General features: G+C 33.2%; 1 protein-coding gene across 2 annotated transcripts; it reads left to right on the top strand.

The window, feature by feature from the left end:
- Positions 1–13,613: 13,613 nt before the first annotated feature.
- LOC131036911 (ABC transporter G family member 35-like) lies at positions 13,614–16,364 on the top strand. Of its 2 annotated transcripts, XR_009104155.2 has the most exons (4): positions 13,614–13,764; positions 13,914–13,996; positions 15,674–15,798; positions 15,979–16,364. XR_009104155.2 is itself a non-coding variant. In XM_059213743.1 (3 exons), the coding sequence occupies exons 1-3, from the start codon at positions 13,641–13,643 to the stop codon at positions 14,345–14,347; spliced, it is 237 nt and encodes a 78-aa protein (XP_059069726.1). In that variant the 5' UTR covers positions 13,614–13,640; the 3' UTR covers positions 14,348–14,584. The 2 variants fall into 2 exon arrangements, 1 of the variants encoding a protein (XP_059069726.1); XM_059213743.1 differs by lacking the exons at positions 15,674–15,798; positions 15,979–16,364 and adding an exon at positions 14,318–14,584.
- Positions 16,365–16,756: the final 392 nt, after the last annotated feature.

Below are 16,756 nucleotides of genomic sequence, written 5' to 3'. Positions count from 1 at the left end.
ACATTGACTTTAAAATATAGATAAAGAGTAAAGTCTCATGTAGTATATCTAAACGTATCTGAAACCTATTAGAGAAACAAAAACACATATTACATTAGGTCAAAGGCTACTTATGCATTTATGATTTCATTGTAGTGATCAAGGGTCCCCCATCCTAATGGGGGGTCAATATCTAAGAACTCAATGTTGGATCTTCAACTTCAGCAACATGATCTTCAGTGTCATTAATGTGGACTATGGCTTCTCCTTTTTCATCATCCCCTTTCTTGTGCTTTAGAGGAGACTATTTGTCATAAGAGCAACAAAAACACATATTGCATCAAGTCAAAGAATGCTTAACATGTTCCATTTTTTTGTAAATTTGGCATCATTATTATGTAATGAAACATTCACAACCTGTACTTGCCAAATTTGCAAAAGAAAATCAAATGATCTTAGGAAGCATGCACAATGTTTGACAAAATGTGTAAGAGGATGAATGCATTATTTTGGTGAAAATTTAGAGGGGTTCTTACAAAGGTGGCTAAGATACACCCCTTTATGTATTATTTTCAGTAATCATTCAAATTTCATGCATATAAAATAAATATATAGGTTGTCTAAGCAAAAACAATACCATGAACAAATATATAATTATGTTCGAGGATTTTGCTCAATTATTTCAACACCACGAGCAAATATACAAATTTCCCCAATAAAGTTACTAGCAACACAGGCAACATATGTTGCACAAAGGGTTCACGGTACACCCATGCATTCTCAAAGCTCATTCGACATGAATTTATAATTTCCAAAATGTGTTTGTCTATGGAGTATGACATTGGATCTTTTAAAATGCTAACTTTGTAGCTACCCCTAATGTGTAAGAAAATATATATCATATACTCTGATAACTAAATGTTTTATTTTGGAATAATTTACATGCAGTTGATTACTGGTGTTAAATTGTGTCTCTGATAACTAAATATTTTATTTTGGAATAATTTACAGGCAGTTGATTACTGGTGCTAAATTGTGTATTTGAATTTAGCTTAATTCTATTTGTGGTCTTTGTAAATCGTTTTGATGTGTGTGCTTGGGTAAAGGAACTGGTTTACTTATGTGTCGTATAATCATTACTTAGACTGTTTGATAAAGATATAATAGGTCTTCTCTGTATTTTCTCTATGTTTTTCTACTCATTCTCTAATTAAATGTAAATCCATGTGTTTTAGGTTATTCTACCTCAACAATTCTACTAGGCTATTTTTTTGGTGTTTATACGAAATGGCTGACCAGGTATTTATGTTGTTTTTTTTACTTGCAGTATCATTTTAATGAAATGAAACACTAACCTAGGATTAATTAGGTAGTACATAGAATAATATTTCATATCATTTTTATGTTGGAAAGGTTGTATCTCTTGATATGAGACTATGTTGCTTATACCATGCACATTGTTACAAAGATCTTGCTCTTTGTTGTTTTTTGAGGACTTAAGGTCCTTGTGATAACTATCATTAACTCATTTATGTGATTTTTTGGTTATTCTGAAAACATTGACAACTTTACTACTCTGAGACCCAAAACCGTAAACTATGATGGAGATTCCATACAATAGTTTATCAACAATGATCTAAATGGAGAACATGAATGACTAGAGTTCTCTAAGCAATATTAACTTGAGAAGTTGCTAGGAAATGAGAGTTAGCAATCACACAATTGATTACAACAAAGATTCACCCCATAGAGTTTGGATCCCAGGAAAAAAGTTCCAGCAAAATGTCTAACTCTTGAACATTTTGTAGCAAAGCCTACATTGAAATTTCTTGTACCATCTTGAACATTTTGTAGTAATCCCATGTCTAACTCTATTTGGAAACCTGTTCTTCCTTCATTGAAAGTGTTTCTTGAATTGTACATGTTGTTGTTGTAGAATATGTCCAATTCTTTTACCAATCACTCCCAGTAGGCTACTGAGCTACTCTAGCATTGAGCTACCTGTTTGTACGTTTGGAATGGATTTGTATCCAATTCTCCCTTAAGCCATTTTTATGCACCAACTTGTCCAGATCAGCTAGAAATTGAATCCTTGACCTCCCATAGGGAAACCTCGACAATACTAGAAAATTTTGCACTTTTTTAAAGAAACACATCATTTCGTGATAACAAATGAGTAACATACATTTAGATGCAATAATGCAAATAATTTCCAACAATGTAAAAATCTTCACAATTATAACTCAAGCTACCTACATAGGCGGTAGCTACCTATTAAAATATTCACAATGTAAAATTTTTCACAAACCAGATTGAGTGCCCTTTTGCTCAATAATTCAACTCGTATCCTTGTTTCTGCTGCATGGTTTATTTGTTATTTCAGTTTTGGAAGATATTTCATATTTTTTATGATTGATCTTAGCGTTCTACAGGTTTGGTTCTGCAGTTAGATTTATCTGTCATTACCTTGGTCTAGGAGAGTAGTTTATAGTTTATAGGGACATGTGAGTATTCATGTTAGTTTTAGCCCACTACTGTCTTTCTTGGGCTAGTTTTGAATTGCTGACCGACACAATGTATTTGAGTTCCAATAATTATTATATTTCTGGTTTTTGTTTATCAAAAAAATCACTTACATAGATTAACATAAAACTTGCATTCTCAAATACATTTACAAAGTGACATTGTTAAGCTTGTTGGTTTTCATGGTGTTAGTCCTCTTCAATCTTATTTTTTGATTCATTCTTGTACATAACAATTTATTTTTTGTTGCAATGAAATTAAATAGCTTATGATACTAATCATTAAATAAACCATGAGATATGAAATCAGGTATATAATTTTCAAAAGAGGGAATATTTTCCTGGTTATCAAGTCCTTTATTATTACCTAAATCTACATCCTTATGTGTCGGGCTCAAGCTACCTATTATAACACCTTATCTTAACATGCAAAGATCTTTAGAAGGAAGAGTAAATTTCTTATTCAATAACGATCTTGTCACCGAATAATTTCTAAGTAGAGATAGTAATGGGTTCAACAAGTTTTGAGCCTTCTTAGCTAGGCAGTAGGAATATATTCTTATTATAGTTTGATAGGCTAGTTTGTATCATGCCTTTATTATTCTATATCGAATGTTGTTCAAGTGAAAGCATCCTTCTTTCCATTGTATAGATAACAAAAGGCCTTGGTAATATAATCTTAACAACTTCATAAATGTGTGTGTGCAGTTCTGTGTGTGTATATATATATGGTTTTTCATGTTTCAAATGATACTAGGTAGACATTCTTTTTTAGATCAGATTTCATCTAGAGAACATAGGATACCTGTCCTCTTGCTCCAAGTGTGCCCCGATACTGTTAATGTAGATTGTTCCTTACCTAATTTGATGAGTATTGGCTTTTGACTATTGACCTGCTATTATTTATGTTTAACAATATAAGCATCAATACGGCGAGGTCTACTTTAGAGTCTCACTACCCAATCCCAACAGAGGTTATTTCCAATTTTTTGTATCTCACCTTAAAGCCATGTTTTCAAAGTTTTGAATTTCTTAAGCTGTAACATATCTTGCACCTAAGAGTCATGTTCTCTTCAAAAAGAAGTAATACTTGAGTTATAAGTCATACTCTTATTATTGATAGTACATGGTGCATTCAGGGAAATAATACATCATCATCATCTGAATATTCAGATGAACGAGCAACAAGACCTTCTCTAGGGACAAATGAATACTTCAACGAAATGATATATTGCACTTGCAATAGGTGCCAAAATAGGAAACTAAAGAAGCGACGACTTGTTGGTATCCATAGATTGACCTATGGGGTTTATATAGAAGAGGCACACTATAATTAACAAATTATTATTCTTATCATAAATAAAGGTTCACATTATTCAATACATTATTATTGATCATTTGAATTGGTTTTTTGATAAAAAGCCACTTCCAGTTCACAATATTCCTGAAGAACCAACGGATGTCACCGATGATAGCCACTCTCAAGATGAAGAACAAGACACATTTATGGATGAAGCCTCTACACAGATAAATGAGGCTGGTGTTGATGAATTCATCAAAGACTTCTACACATCTTTTGAAGAAGTTATTGATTCCCCCCTAGCTCAGTTGGCTAGGATGCCTGTTTTCTGAAATGCAGATACTTCTATATTGGCAACACTTATGTTGTTGTTGAATTTGTAGGTTACATATGGATTGACAAATACATGCTTTACTGATATATTAAGGTAGGATTCGATATTCGTATAAATTAATGCTCTCGATGTCTTAAATTTTTTGAATAATGTGTATACTTATCTTATAAAAATTATTTGTTGCATCATGTAGGCTTTTGGAAAACAAAATACTTCCAAAGGACAATAAGTTGCCTCATTCACATAGAGAAGTATCTTCAGCAATGAAATATATTGGAATGGAGTACAATACATATGATGCATGTCCAAATGACCATATATTGTACTATGGAAGGAATGCAAATTTGCAGCAATGCCCAGTGTGTGACAAAGGTAGATATCATCAAGATCAAGTATCCAAGAAGGTTCCTTATAAAGTACTACGACACATTCCACTAAAGCCAAGGTTCAAGAGGATGTTCAAATGCAAGGAGTTGGAAAAATATATGGATTATCATGCACATGGGAGGAGCCAAGATGGTGTCATGTGTATGGTTGTAGATAGAAAACATTGGAAAGAGATTGAGGAAAAATGGCCACATTTAAGAAATAAGCCAAGGAATGCAATAATTTATTTGGCAATGGATGGTGTAAATCCTTTTTGAGATCTTAGACCAAGATATTTTGTTTGGCCAGTTTTAATTATTAACAACATTCTTCCCCCTTGGATGGCAATTAAAAAGGAGCATGCAATGTTAACTTTGATCATACCAGGTACTAGAATATATGAACGCACTGATTTCTTGAAGATTATATTAAAATATTTTAATTCAGTTAAACCCTGATAAAAAACTTCTTGTTTACTTAGGGAAGTATCAGGTAAACGATATGGACGTATACGTGGAGCCCCTCATTGATGAGCTTCGTGAATTATGGGATGGTGTAAATATGCTTGATGTATCAAGACCTATCAATGATAGAAACTTCCTCTTTCATGCTATGCTTATCTGGACAATTCATGATGCCCATGGGCTCTCTATTTGTTGTGGTAATATATTGTAAATTACATTTTTAATTATTGTGTTCATTGTACCATTTAGCAAATATGGTTTCCATTATTATTTCAGGGCTACAAAAAAAGGGGAAACATGGTTGTCCATCATGTGGGCCAAAAATGTTGTATAGGCAGTCAAAGGATCTCAATAAAACTGTATATGATGAATATAGACAATTCTTACCACAAAATCATCGCTATTGAGTGCGTGAGAAAAATAATTTCAATGGAAAGGAAGTGGAAATGAGGAAGCCAAGAAGGATGAACCTTGCTAGGTGGAAAGCAATGTATGATAAAAAAGAAGGGTCAGGCTTTCCACTAGGAATGAAAAGACTCTCTATTTTCTACAAATTAGACTATTATGAGAACCTGACAATAGCCCACATATTTGATACTATGCAGATCAGAAAAATCTAAATGGAACCAACCTTGAAGCACAAATAAAGTTACGAAAGGACCTCCAAGTTGCCAATGTCATGCCAAACATGTGGTTGCATGAAAACAACTCATATAATCATGCTCCGTGGACTTTTACACCAAAGGAGAAAGAAAACATCATTGATACAATGAAAAGCATAAGATTTCCTTCTGGCTTTGGTGCAACATTTAAAAACTTATTCATGAGAGATGGATCAGAGTTCACGGGCCTAAAAACACATGATTGGCACAATTGGATAAAGGTAGCTTTGTAGTAAATTTGATTTGTTGGAAACATAATTATAAATTTATATATCCTAGTGATAATATCAATTCATGTATATTTTTAACATTGTTATTTGTTAATGGTCATGTTGTATGTGTTGCCTGCAATAATACCAAGCACTTTTGATCGTGATGTTAGGTTAACTATTTACAAATTATCCAAATATTTGAGGTATTTTGTATCAATAATTCCTACTCTTCCATGACTTATAGTTTTGAAGTAATCATAAGTCTTTATTGTAATACATGTTAATACTTGTAGGTGGGTCTCATCTAAAGAGATACATCCAGATGACTTGAAGTATTGGAAAAGGAATGTTTCACTTTTGATGTGTGATATTCAAATGTGCTTCCCTCCAAGCTCGTTTAATTCTCAAGAGCACTACCTTGTACACCTAGTAGAAGAGATTGAACAGTGTGTTCCTATTCCTATTCGAACAATGTGGCTTGTGGAGAGATATATGAAGGTTTTAAAATAATTTGTTAGGCAAAAGGCTCGACCGGAAGGGTCCATGGTTGAGGGGTACATGGTTTTCCAAGCGATGGTTCATTTGAGTGAGTGCATACCTCAATTGCATCTTGAATCAATGTGATTATGAAATTATAACCAACCTCAATCATCTGACGGAGAAAAATTAGAGGGTCAAGGGACTTCAAAGAAGATAAAAGGTATACAAAAACGTTGGAAGTAGTTGTTTTTATCTTAAATTTTATAATACACGTCTTTAAATAATTATTAATTCATTGAACAATTTTATTTTTGTTCGTAGATGCTAAGGAGTGGTGATCTGAATTATGGATTCGGATGACAACACCTAAGTGAGACCCTGTGGTGTTATGGATGAACAAGATAATACATAATTGAAGCAAGCCAAAAAGTAATCTATTCCATTCGAAAATCCAACATATAGAAGTTCATGATATTCCAAGGGTCACAAAGACCCCTTGAGAATCGAAGTCCAACAGTCACATTTGTTTATTACATAATAAAATCTAAAACTGTATAATTTTTTTCAAAAAACTATATAAAATTTGTCCTAACTTTAACTAGGCATAACTTTCTACAGGACACTCAAAATTACGAGCCATTTAACTCGTTGAAAAGGTCTCCAAGAGTTGTAGATGAGATTTTGAAAGAGCATGCCTAGTCATGCTCATTCGCCGCTTGCAAGGGCTAAAAATGCCCTAAAGGCCTTCAAAAATGCCATTTACTAACATATAGAAAACTAAGAAAATATATAATAATATTTTTAAATTTTATTCTGATCAAGTGGGAAGCATTACATTTGTATGTTGCATACGATTCTGACTTTATGTTGGAATGGATGGAGAAGTACGTTGAACAAAAGAAATTAGAGGATGAAAAGGCATGGGCCAACATATATAATATATATGGTCAAAACATTGTTCAAGGATTGCCCGCAAGCCATAAAAGAAAATGGCTAGAGAGATGTGCATGGATTTGGCTAGAGACCAATATTGAACATGAGGCAATAAAAGGGAGGAATAGAGTGACACAACAACAACTAAATTTCGTGAAAGGATCTATAAATGCGGAGGTGATAGATATATAGGAACATATTGGATATATTTAATAAATTCTCTTTTAAGTTTTGTATTTTCAAATCTAATTAACTAATATTTATATGAATTTAGGTAACATATTACAAAGGAATGTGGAATTTTGGTCATCACTTTCACATCAAAAAGGTTGATGAAAAGAGACAAACTTATGATTGTGGAATTTCAACATCATTTGAGGTGGAATGTCATTCACATGCAAATGATAGACAACCAATCACAAGAACATTTTGCTATTATGGAGTGTTGGAGGATATTATAGAGCTTGATTTTATGTCTTTCAAGAAAGTTATTGTCCATGTTGAATGGTACAAGCTTATTAAAGTGGGTGAAGAAAAAAGTATCTTTATATGCAACAATGGATTCCATATGATCAATACATCTAGGCTTGAAGCCACTTATGAACCTTATATGTTTCCAAATCAATGTGACCAATTATTTCTCATTCCAAATTTAGAACAACATGGTTGGTCATTTATTATTGATTATGATCCAAGAGGACAAAGCGTAACATATATTGAAGACAATGAAGATGCAAAAGCCCCCCCCGATGGTGAAAATAGCGTAGATGGAGATGATGAAAATTTCATTGTCAATGATGAATATGACCAGGATGAAGATCATGATGAGTTTATTGAAGTGTTCAAAGGACGTGAGAAACCACATGGGCATCAAGTCCATGAAGATGATGAAATTATTGATTTTCATTTGCCTATAGTTGAAGGTGATGAAGACCATGAAAACACTAGTATTAATTTATTTGTAGATTTAGGGCTTATTAATGATGGGGAATGTATGCCATCAAATAAGGAAATTTCATCTGAGGATGACATTGTTTGATCACCATGATCACTTTAAGGGGTTTTGGATATATGCACTGCGACAAGGATACTCTAGCTACACTTCTGGCATCACATTCATCAACACAATGAATATTCTTTTTGTTGTAAAGTTTTATTGTATGATGATATTTGTTGTTCCTATGATCACCACTTTTAGAGAAATTACTATGCTTATTGGATTAAAATTATAGATCTCAAGGACAAAAACCTTTCTACTTCTTTGTGAAAAATGCATGTGACTGTCTTTGTGACTGTGATTTCCTTTGTATTTTTCTTTGCTATTAATGCTTTGGAGATGAATTTAGCATGTCATCCTTTGACTGTCAAAAGAATTGAGACTAATTGCTTGTTATTGATATGGTGTTCATTGTTTCTTTTGTGTGTTTTCAATATTGGTTGGCAATGAAAATCTTTTGTGATGATTTAACTGATCTCTTCTTTTATTTGAATTTTTATCTATTAAGTCTCTTAGTTGTCTTATGGTGTTCAAATAACATGATAGGACCATTCCTCTGGTGCAGATATTGTCATGTCATTACTGACTGCTCTTTTGAGATTTTTGTGAATTCATATACATCTTTTATTGACTATGATAATGCTCTCCTCTTTGTCTTTTTCACTGTGAGTCCTTGATGCATGTGGTGTTCTGAGTGTCTTCGGGGCTGCATACATGCTTATTGTAACTGTAAATTAGTGTCAACTCATGATTTTAGCACTTTCCAAACCTGATAATGATTCAACAACATCAGTCCGATCTCTATGTCTTTGATTGCTACACTATGACTTATATGGTTCTTAGTCTGATCTCTATGAATGCTATCTTATTTCATACCATTGTCTTGGCTTTAATGAAGGTAGTCTTCTCCTTATGTGATTGAGACACTCTTTGATGATGATCTATTCACTATCACAGGTTTGCAACAAAACTTTTTGTGAGTATATATTAACAGGACTCACTAGTGCTTTATGACTATCATAGTTCCTTATGGCTGCAACATCACTATTTTCTACTAATCCCTACCCTTAAAGTTTGCTTTCTTTTGTTACCATTCATTTGTTCAAGAGGAGAGATGGTGCCTTTGCTTACAAGATTTGTTTGTATGCTTCATAAGGCTATATTATTTGTCTCTTGCATATCTAGCTATGACTGCCATGCACATTAACTTTTATTGTTCAAAGGTTGTGACTATTGTAGCTTTGTCCTGCACTTATGCCTCCATAATGTGTATATTGCTCTTTAAACAGAGGAGATATACATTTTAAATCTAAGACATTAGCATTTCTCGGTGCTGATAAAATAAAACAAGAATTCCTTATGACTACTATATACGTTGTTCTTGACCTGCTCACTGTTTTTAATGGCTGCAAACCTATTATTTGAATGCATTGTGCTTCCTTCTGGTCCCTGGAATGGATTGTGTTTTAATCTTTAATCTGAGGATGCAATGTCTTTGTATGATACCTTTATAAATCATAGATGCTTCGACTATGTAATGAGCTTTCTATTCATTGAAAATATACCATGGCTATATGATAAGATCTTTTAACTCACTTCCACTGAGACCTTGTTTTAATGAACTTGGCTGGGATTTCTTAGAATGATGTTACACTTATGGTGTGTGGACAATGATCAAAGGTTTGTTACCATTGCAGATGTTATGTTCTTTTATGTGTAATGTGTATGATCAAACCATAGGTAGTATAGATGATTGTCTACCTTGATCCATTATGATGATTGTTCATGAAGCATCGAGACAATGATTTTGGACTGTTCACAGTCCTTTCACAATCACTATCTGCAACATTACCCTATACAAATCTGCTAAAATTACTTAGAAAGAAAATCTGTAATGGATGCTATATTTGTAGCTTTTACATTCCAAAGCATTGGTTAGGTGTGTTTGTTTTTCAAAATTTTAATTTAGAATGCTTGTAGGGTGACAATGTTTGACATGGATCTTTTGAAGGCAATTACCATTGTTCTTTGTTCTCTTTAGAAGTTTGTTGAATAGACCATTGGGTGGTTTATGATTTTCAAGGCTTTAAGGCATAATGTTTCTTGGGAGACCATATTTTACAGATATCTTTTGTTTCTATGGTCGTTTAATGTGGATAAGGATACAAGAGCACCCAAAATCTACATATATGATCTCATAGCATTTTGCCATGGATTATGATTGTCTTTTTTTGTATTTTCAAATGTTTTAGAGTATACAAAACTTTTGCTAGTGGCCATGGGTGCTATAGGCATATGTTCTCTAATAAATATTTTCTTACTTTTATGTCATTTTGTATTTTTTTAAGAATGTGGCCATGGATGCTACCAATTCTGCTATGGGGGATCCTCCGATCTTAAATGCTTTGATTGATATGTTAAAAAATGGACAAGGGCAACAAATTACAAAATGGTGTATAAGGTAAGCTTGAAATTTGTCTTTTATATGCTAGATTATCTTATGTTTCCTATTATATTATGCTAATTTGTGTTTGTGGACTACAGGCCATCTCGAAAGTAACTCCATCGAGCGTGAATCATGTTGGCATGAAGGATCCAACTGTGCTTTCCAATACATCTATTGTTATGCCAGAGGTAAGATTTAATCATATGTTTGTGTGGGTTTGATTACGTTATTGTCACCTATTATACCATCCTAATATTTATATTTGTACCTTATAGGATATTTCAAGGATTTCTCCAACAAACACTAATGTTCCTGATGTGGGTTTGGTCAAAATTCTCCCACCAATAGCCGAACAAGTTTCCTTGAAGAGACTCATAGATTCACAATCAAGAATACTAAGGCTGCTACCAGATACTCCTGAAAATGTTCCAATTAGACAAGAAATAATTGTACAAATTCAGTTATGGGAAAGGGCATTGTTGGAGAGTACAGGGCCTACCTCAAATGAACAGGAAAAATTAATTATAGATTTTCATTTTCATAATTTTACAATTAATGATTTTTTTATTGTGTTTTATTTTCTTTAAACACTATGATTAGAAATTTATTATGATTGGTCATTAAACTTGACTCAATGGTTGTCCTCTTCATTTGTAGTATTGTAGATACTTTGGTCACTACAACTTAAGATGAACCGTCTCTGTTACATGCGTGCTTTAACATCCTCTAGATACTTCTTCCTAGGTATCAATCATAAAGATGGAACAAACATAATTAGAACTATGAATGCTTGTACGCCAATCCCAATCAAAACAAACAAAATCAGAACTATGGATACGCTCAAACAATCTTTCTCTTTATTGTTTGACCTTCATTCTTGTTGACTATTGCAACTTGAACAATGATGTTTCCAAGACTATCTTGGATCATCTTCATACTACTGGCTGCTTAGAAATAGTTTCATATTTTGGTTGGGTTTCTGACAATTTCACAATCTCATTGTAAATACAGGAAATAAATGACAAAGTGATTGATGCACCTATAGGAGCATCTACCTCAACCCCTAAGACTACAACAATATCCTCAGTGACTACAAAAGGAACACAAGAAGTTACAATCTTGCTCACCTCGTAAGGAAATGTCTTGAAGGATGAAGTGGGGTTAAAAAAAAATTCACTTTATTTTTCGTCATGCAGAACAATTATATGGAAATACCATTCAAATGGATTGGAGGAAGCAATCCAATGCTAAGAAAGAGGAACTCTTTAAAGATGTCATAACAACATTTGGAAATCCTGGTTTTAATAAGGATATTATTCTTGATATTGCACGGAAATACATGCACTCTAAGAGAGATAATTTAAGGTCGAAGCTGACAAAAGACTTGAGATATCCACGTCCAGCTTGGATTATAGACCAAGTGACATGGGATGAACTTATGAAAGATGCCAAATTTAAGAGGAAAGCCCACAATAATCCAAACTATAGGCCATCTACATGAGGAGGATCTAAAGACACCTTTGAGATACAATAAAAGCAACCCAAGCTAGGGTGTCAAGTACTCCAATAGCATTCATGGTGGTTTGGTGAGTCAATATTTTCATCTACTGTATTTTCTATTTCATAAAAAGTTATGACAAACTTGTGAGTTAATTGTATCTTATGATTCATTATACCTTATAAATTTGGTTATGTTTATTTATGTAGGTTCACCAATTTCAAAAGGAAGCTTCGGAGGAGGACCTAAAATATGCTTTATTACATGGTTCCCAAGGCCTACGACAACATTTGGTAGATCAAGGGGAGATTTTAGTGAGCGGTCATGAATCTGAGGTAAGTTCTTTATAATATTATATGACTTATGCAATTATTTAACTAGAGGTATTAAGTTATTTAAATAAGTTAAATTGTGTTGTGTATAGGAAGCCCAACAATCAAACTCACCAGGTAGTGAGCATGAAGAGGAGCTAGAGGATCATGATGAATTGTTTGTTGCACACAATGATTCAATTATCATTCCTGAAACTCGACAGGAAGCCATCCTTAAATTTCAACAAGTGGGAGACAACAATATTGAGGAGGGTGTTCAATGTGATGAACTATCCACACCCACAATCAGAAAAGTGCCTCGTAAAAAGAGGACACAAAGCAAGAGGATGGATAGAAAAAAATGAAAAAAAGACATATTTGCTTCCTATCATTATTCTTTGTCATTACTATACTGTCACTTATCCTTTAAAAATGATACAATATCAATTTATTTCTCTTTTTTGTTATCTCTGCTCATTGTTTGAGGTTGCCCATTGATTTTCTTTACTAAAACTTATTCTATTAAAGCCAACAACAATATTCTTAGATGTATGTACATAGAGTTGCTCCTTAATTTAACTGTCTTGTTGTTGTGTGGGACTATATCTTCCACTGACTCCATGGATTATATTTGGAATGGGATGATGCTTTGTGTTGGCTATGGCAAGATTGTCTTTGTGCTTGTATTGACTACAAAAAGATATGACTGCTCTGAATCGTCATTAGTTATCATTGTTAGACAAGAACATAGATTTGTCATTAATGTCAAAACTATATCTGATAAAAGGATAAAACACTTACAATCAAATTTAATTTCCCTCTATGTGATACGACTCTGTGTGATACGTCTCTCTAGTTTGGCATTGAGAAATTTGAATATCTTTTTTGAAAATATCATTTCCACTGCAAGGTTATGCACTTGGTATTGAATATATATATTTTTTATATATAAGATGTGTGGTGTTGGAGTACTAGCAGGATATGTCATTATCTTTAACTTTCTCTACACCCTGGCATTGGCCTATCTAGATCGTAAGTTAAATTCTTGAAACCATCAATCCCCCTTTCTCTAAATTGTATTGCCTTACTAGGTAATGGTAGTTCAAATAATTAAAGAAAATAATATCTACGTGTCCATGTATATCTCTACTTGTGAAGCTCTTGGGATGCCTCAAGAAACGATTCCAGAAGAAGATGAAGAGGGAAGCCATGCGGATAAACAAACTCCACAAGAAATAAAAATTATCTCCTCAGTTGGAAGTAAGCTTGTTTGAAATATTTTTCTATGTCGTTTGAATCAAATTGAGAGTGGGTAGGGAAGGATTATTAGTAATTTTTCTTAGTTGTTTGAATCAAATTTGGAAAATGAGCAATGTTTCTAAGGTGTTGTGTTTGAACTTTGGTCACAGGAGGTAAGAAGGGAATGGTGTTGCCTTTCCAACCCTTGGCAATGGCATTCAAAAATGTCAGTTACTTCATCGACATGCCTGCGGTAAGCTCTCTGCCATGCCATCCGTCAGTTATATTGCATTCATAATTATACTCCTTGGCTAAATCAACTGATATTCGTAAGAGTAATTGTAGATTTGAGGGTTTTTTCTTTTTTTAGTTGTTGTTCTATCAACGAGTGGTTCCACACTAATTCAAGCTACTGCACATTTTCCAAAATGTAGATTTGTGTACCTTTGACTCAATTTTTTCGAAGAAATTAGCTTTGTATATCACTAAAAGTGAAGATTTCATGAAATTTGTTTATTAGTGATTTCTTCAGTACTGAAACCTTTGTTCCTTATTTAGGGTTTTCTGTTTTCAGTTCTTGTTAACTACATCAAGTGCATTTTGATGGGGACCGCACCCTCAACCACATCCACGCCCATGTAATAAGCCGACACGTTGATCTTTTGGAGACAAATAGCTTGCCTTCCCCTTTTTCAGCACAGAAACCCTTGTTTGTTCTGAAAGAAATTGGCTTTGTTTAGCTAGGATAGATAGCATCGAGACTCTCCAACGGTGCCAAGTTCATCAACAATGAGAATATGTATTATATTTCAGTACCCTTTACAGATTTGAATGGCTGTGGTGGAGGAATGTACATTAAATTTAATTTGGGCCATGATTAAATATTTATATGCTGCAAATATGTTAAAAAAGGTTGAGTAGCGATTTTCTGGTTATTTGTTATTATATTATATTGATTAGTTGTAATAATTCAATCTTAGACTGAATAATAGCACAAGACTAGTGATGGTGTCGAACATCCCTAGACCCAAATAGTCAATTGCTAAGGTACCCAAGAAAAAATAGTTTATTTGCGTTATATCTGAGCTATATATTTTGAAGTATCCTTTCACTCTTATCGCTTTAGGTTCGTACAACTGTGGTGGAGGAATCAATTGGGATTTTAAATTTTTTAATATTGTATTAAGCATTACAAATAAACCATTAAAGAACAGAGAGTAGAGTTGATCTGTAAAATTCTTCTACTTTCGTTCTCCTTGAAATATGCTATGTGAATATCAAAGCTAATTAATAGAAATATAATGTCAGAAAACAATATGTAATCCTTAATCACAATTTCGTAAAACCCGAGCCAAAACCCTGTGATAAAAATAAATTACAGATTCCTGAAACCCTAGAATACTGTTGTTGATATGTTGTGGAGATTTGAAATTTGAAATGAATTTTTTAAATGTTCTATTGCCAAATTTTAAAAGCACTAGATAGAAAAGGACAAAAGTTTCACTTTATTGTTTTTAAATAATAATATACATTCTTTCTCAGTCGCACCCACTCAATGGCACTAGTGCACCTACCCTACTCTTATCTTTATCAAAATTTGTAGAAAGATGTTATTTTTCATTTCCATCTCTCTCCTCCGAGTTTTATCAAAAAATGGCATAAGAGGCAAATACGTAGCTGCCAACATCAATGATTTTGATTATATATTATTAAATTAACCATTAAAACTAGGTTTAACGGCTGAGAAGGATGTGAGTAATTTGTCATCAGTCATTAGGGGCGGCCTTGATTGCTTGATCAAGGCAAGCTTGTTGACTTCTGGAGCACATCTTTTTGTTATATTTACAATTGTACTTGCCCAATGAATTTTGCCCAATGAATTTCTCTGTGATTAATGTTTCGGATGATATTTTTATTTCTAACTATGCAGGTTGATGCAATGTGACATATATTATGTTCAAGCTCAAGAGCAGTGTGTACATTGAATATAATTCACACACCATGGTTAATAGAAAGTGGTTTTGTTAACGATCATGCTCTCGACCTTATAAAAAGGTAGTGATTGTTGAATTTTAATGTTAATGTTGTTCCCTAAAGCCTACTTGCCAGTCCTGAGTTTATGCAATTTTGATTTGTAGTTTGTCTGGTTGATATTTGATACCAAGAAAATTTTCTTCCAGTCTATTACTTTGTTGCATTTATTTGTGTTAATAACAATTGAGGTTATTGTGACAGGTTTCTGACAAACAAGATTATTGATGTCCTTCTTTATGTGGATCGGCTAGATAGTTATCAAGTTGATAACTTGGATAAACAAATCCAAAAGGTTATTTATGATACTTTTCAAAAACAATTATGGTAGGCAAGCTTGGTGATCTTTACACATGCTCAACTCTCTCTTCCAGATGGCTTAAATTTTGCTAACTTTATTCAAAGGAGATCAGCGGCATTGCATTATGCAATTCTTGAAGTAACTGGGTTCAAGAAATCTGATATCCAGGTGACTTACAATAATACTATGCATGCTTTCTACAAATGCTAGTAAGCTATTACAATTTCATGAGCCATTCATTCTAATGGAAACTCATGCACACATTGGAAGCTCTTCATGCTCCAACCCCTGCTCTATACTCTCTGATTCAAATATTATAATTAAGTTATAGTGTACTTTGCAACAATTGTTAAATTTACAATGGTTGTACTTTAGAATTAACATGAATTCAACTACATATGTTATGGCTTTAATACCTTCAATATTACTTGTTTTGGGTCCATCGTTACATATGTTAATTTTGTCCTTCTGTATTCATTGCTGCTACATTATAAGCCACTACTAAAGCTGGTTTTTCCCCATAGGAAAACCTTCCAAATAAACATTTGAATCAATTGTGTTGAACCATTTATTTCCGTCATGATGTTTTTATAAATTTCAACAACATTTATTCCTCTTAAATGCTATCATTTGATAAAACAATTAGAACAATAATATATAAATTTTGGATGCATTTATAAA

The sequence above is a fragment of the Cryptomeria japonica genome, chromosome 11 (genome assembly GCF_030272615.1).
Source record: "Cryptomeria japonica chromosome 11, Sugi_1.0, whole genome shotgun sequence".
Classification (NCBI taxonomy): domain Eukaryota; kingdom Viridiplantae; phylum Streptophyta; class Pinopsida; order Cupressales; family Cupressaceae; genus Cryptomeria; species Cryptomeria japonica.
The sequence above is the reverse complement of the archived record's forward strand: the minus strand, read 5'-3'. Positions and strand labels throughout refer to the sequence as shown.

What these genes read in the sequence shown, in the direction of transcription:
- LOC131036911 (XM_059213743.1), top strand. Translation starts at nt 13,641, where the DNA reads ATGTATATCTCTACTTGTGAAGCTCTTGGGATGCCTCAAGAAACGATT. An exon ending in AATTATCTCCTCAGTTGGAA is followed by an intron (nt 13,765 to 13,913) that starts GTAAGCTTGTTT and finishes CTTTGGTCACAG; the next exon opens with GAGGTAAGAAGGGAATGGTG. An exon ending in ACTTCATCGACATGCCTGCG is followed by an intron (nt 13,997 to 14,317) that starts GTAAGCTCTCTG and finishes TTCTGTTTTCAG; the next exon opens with TTCTTGTTAACTACATCAAG.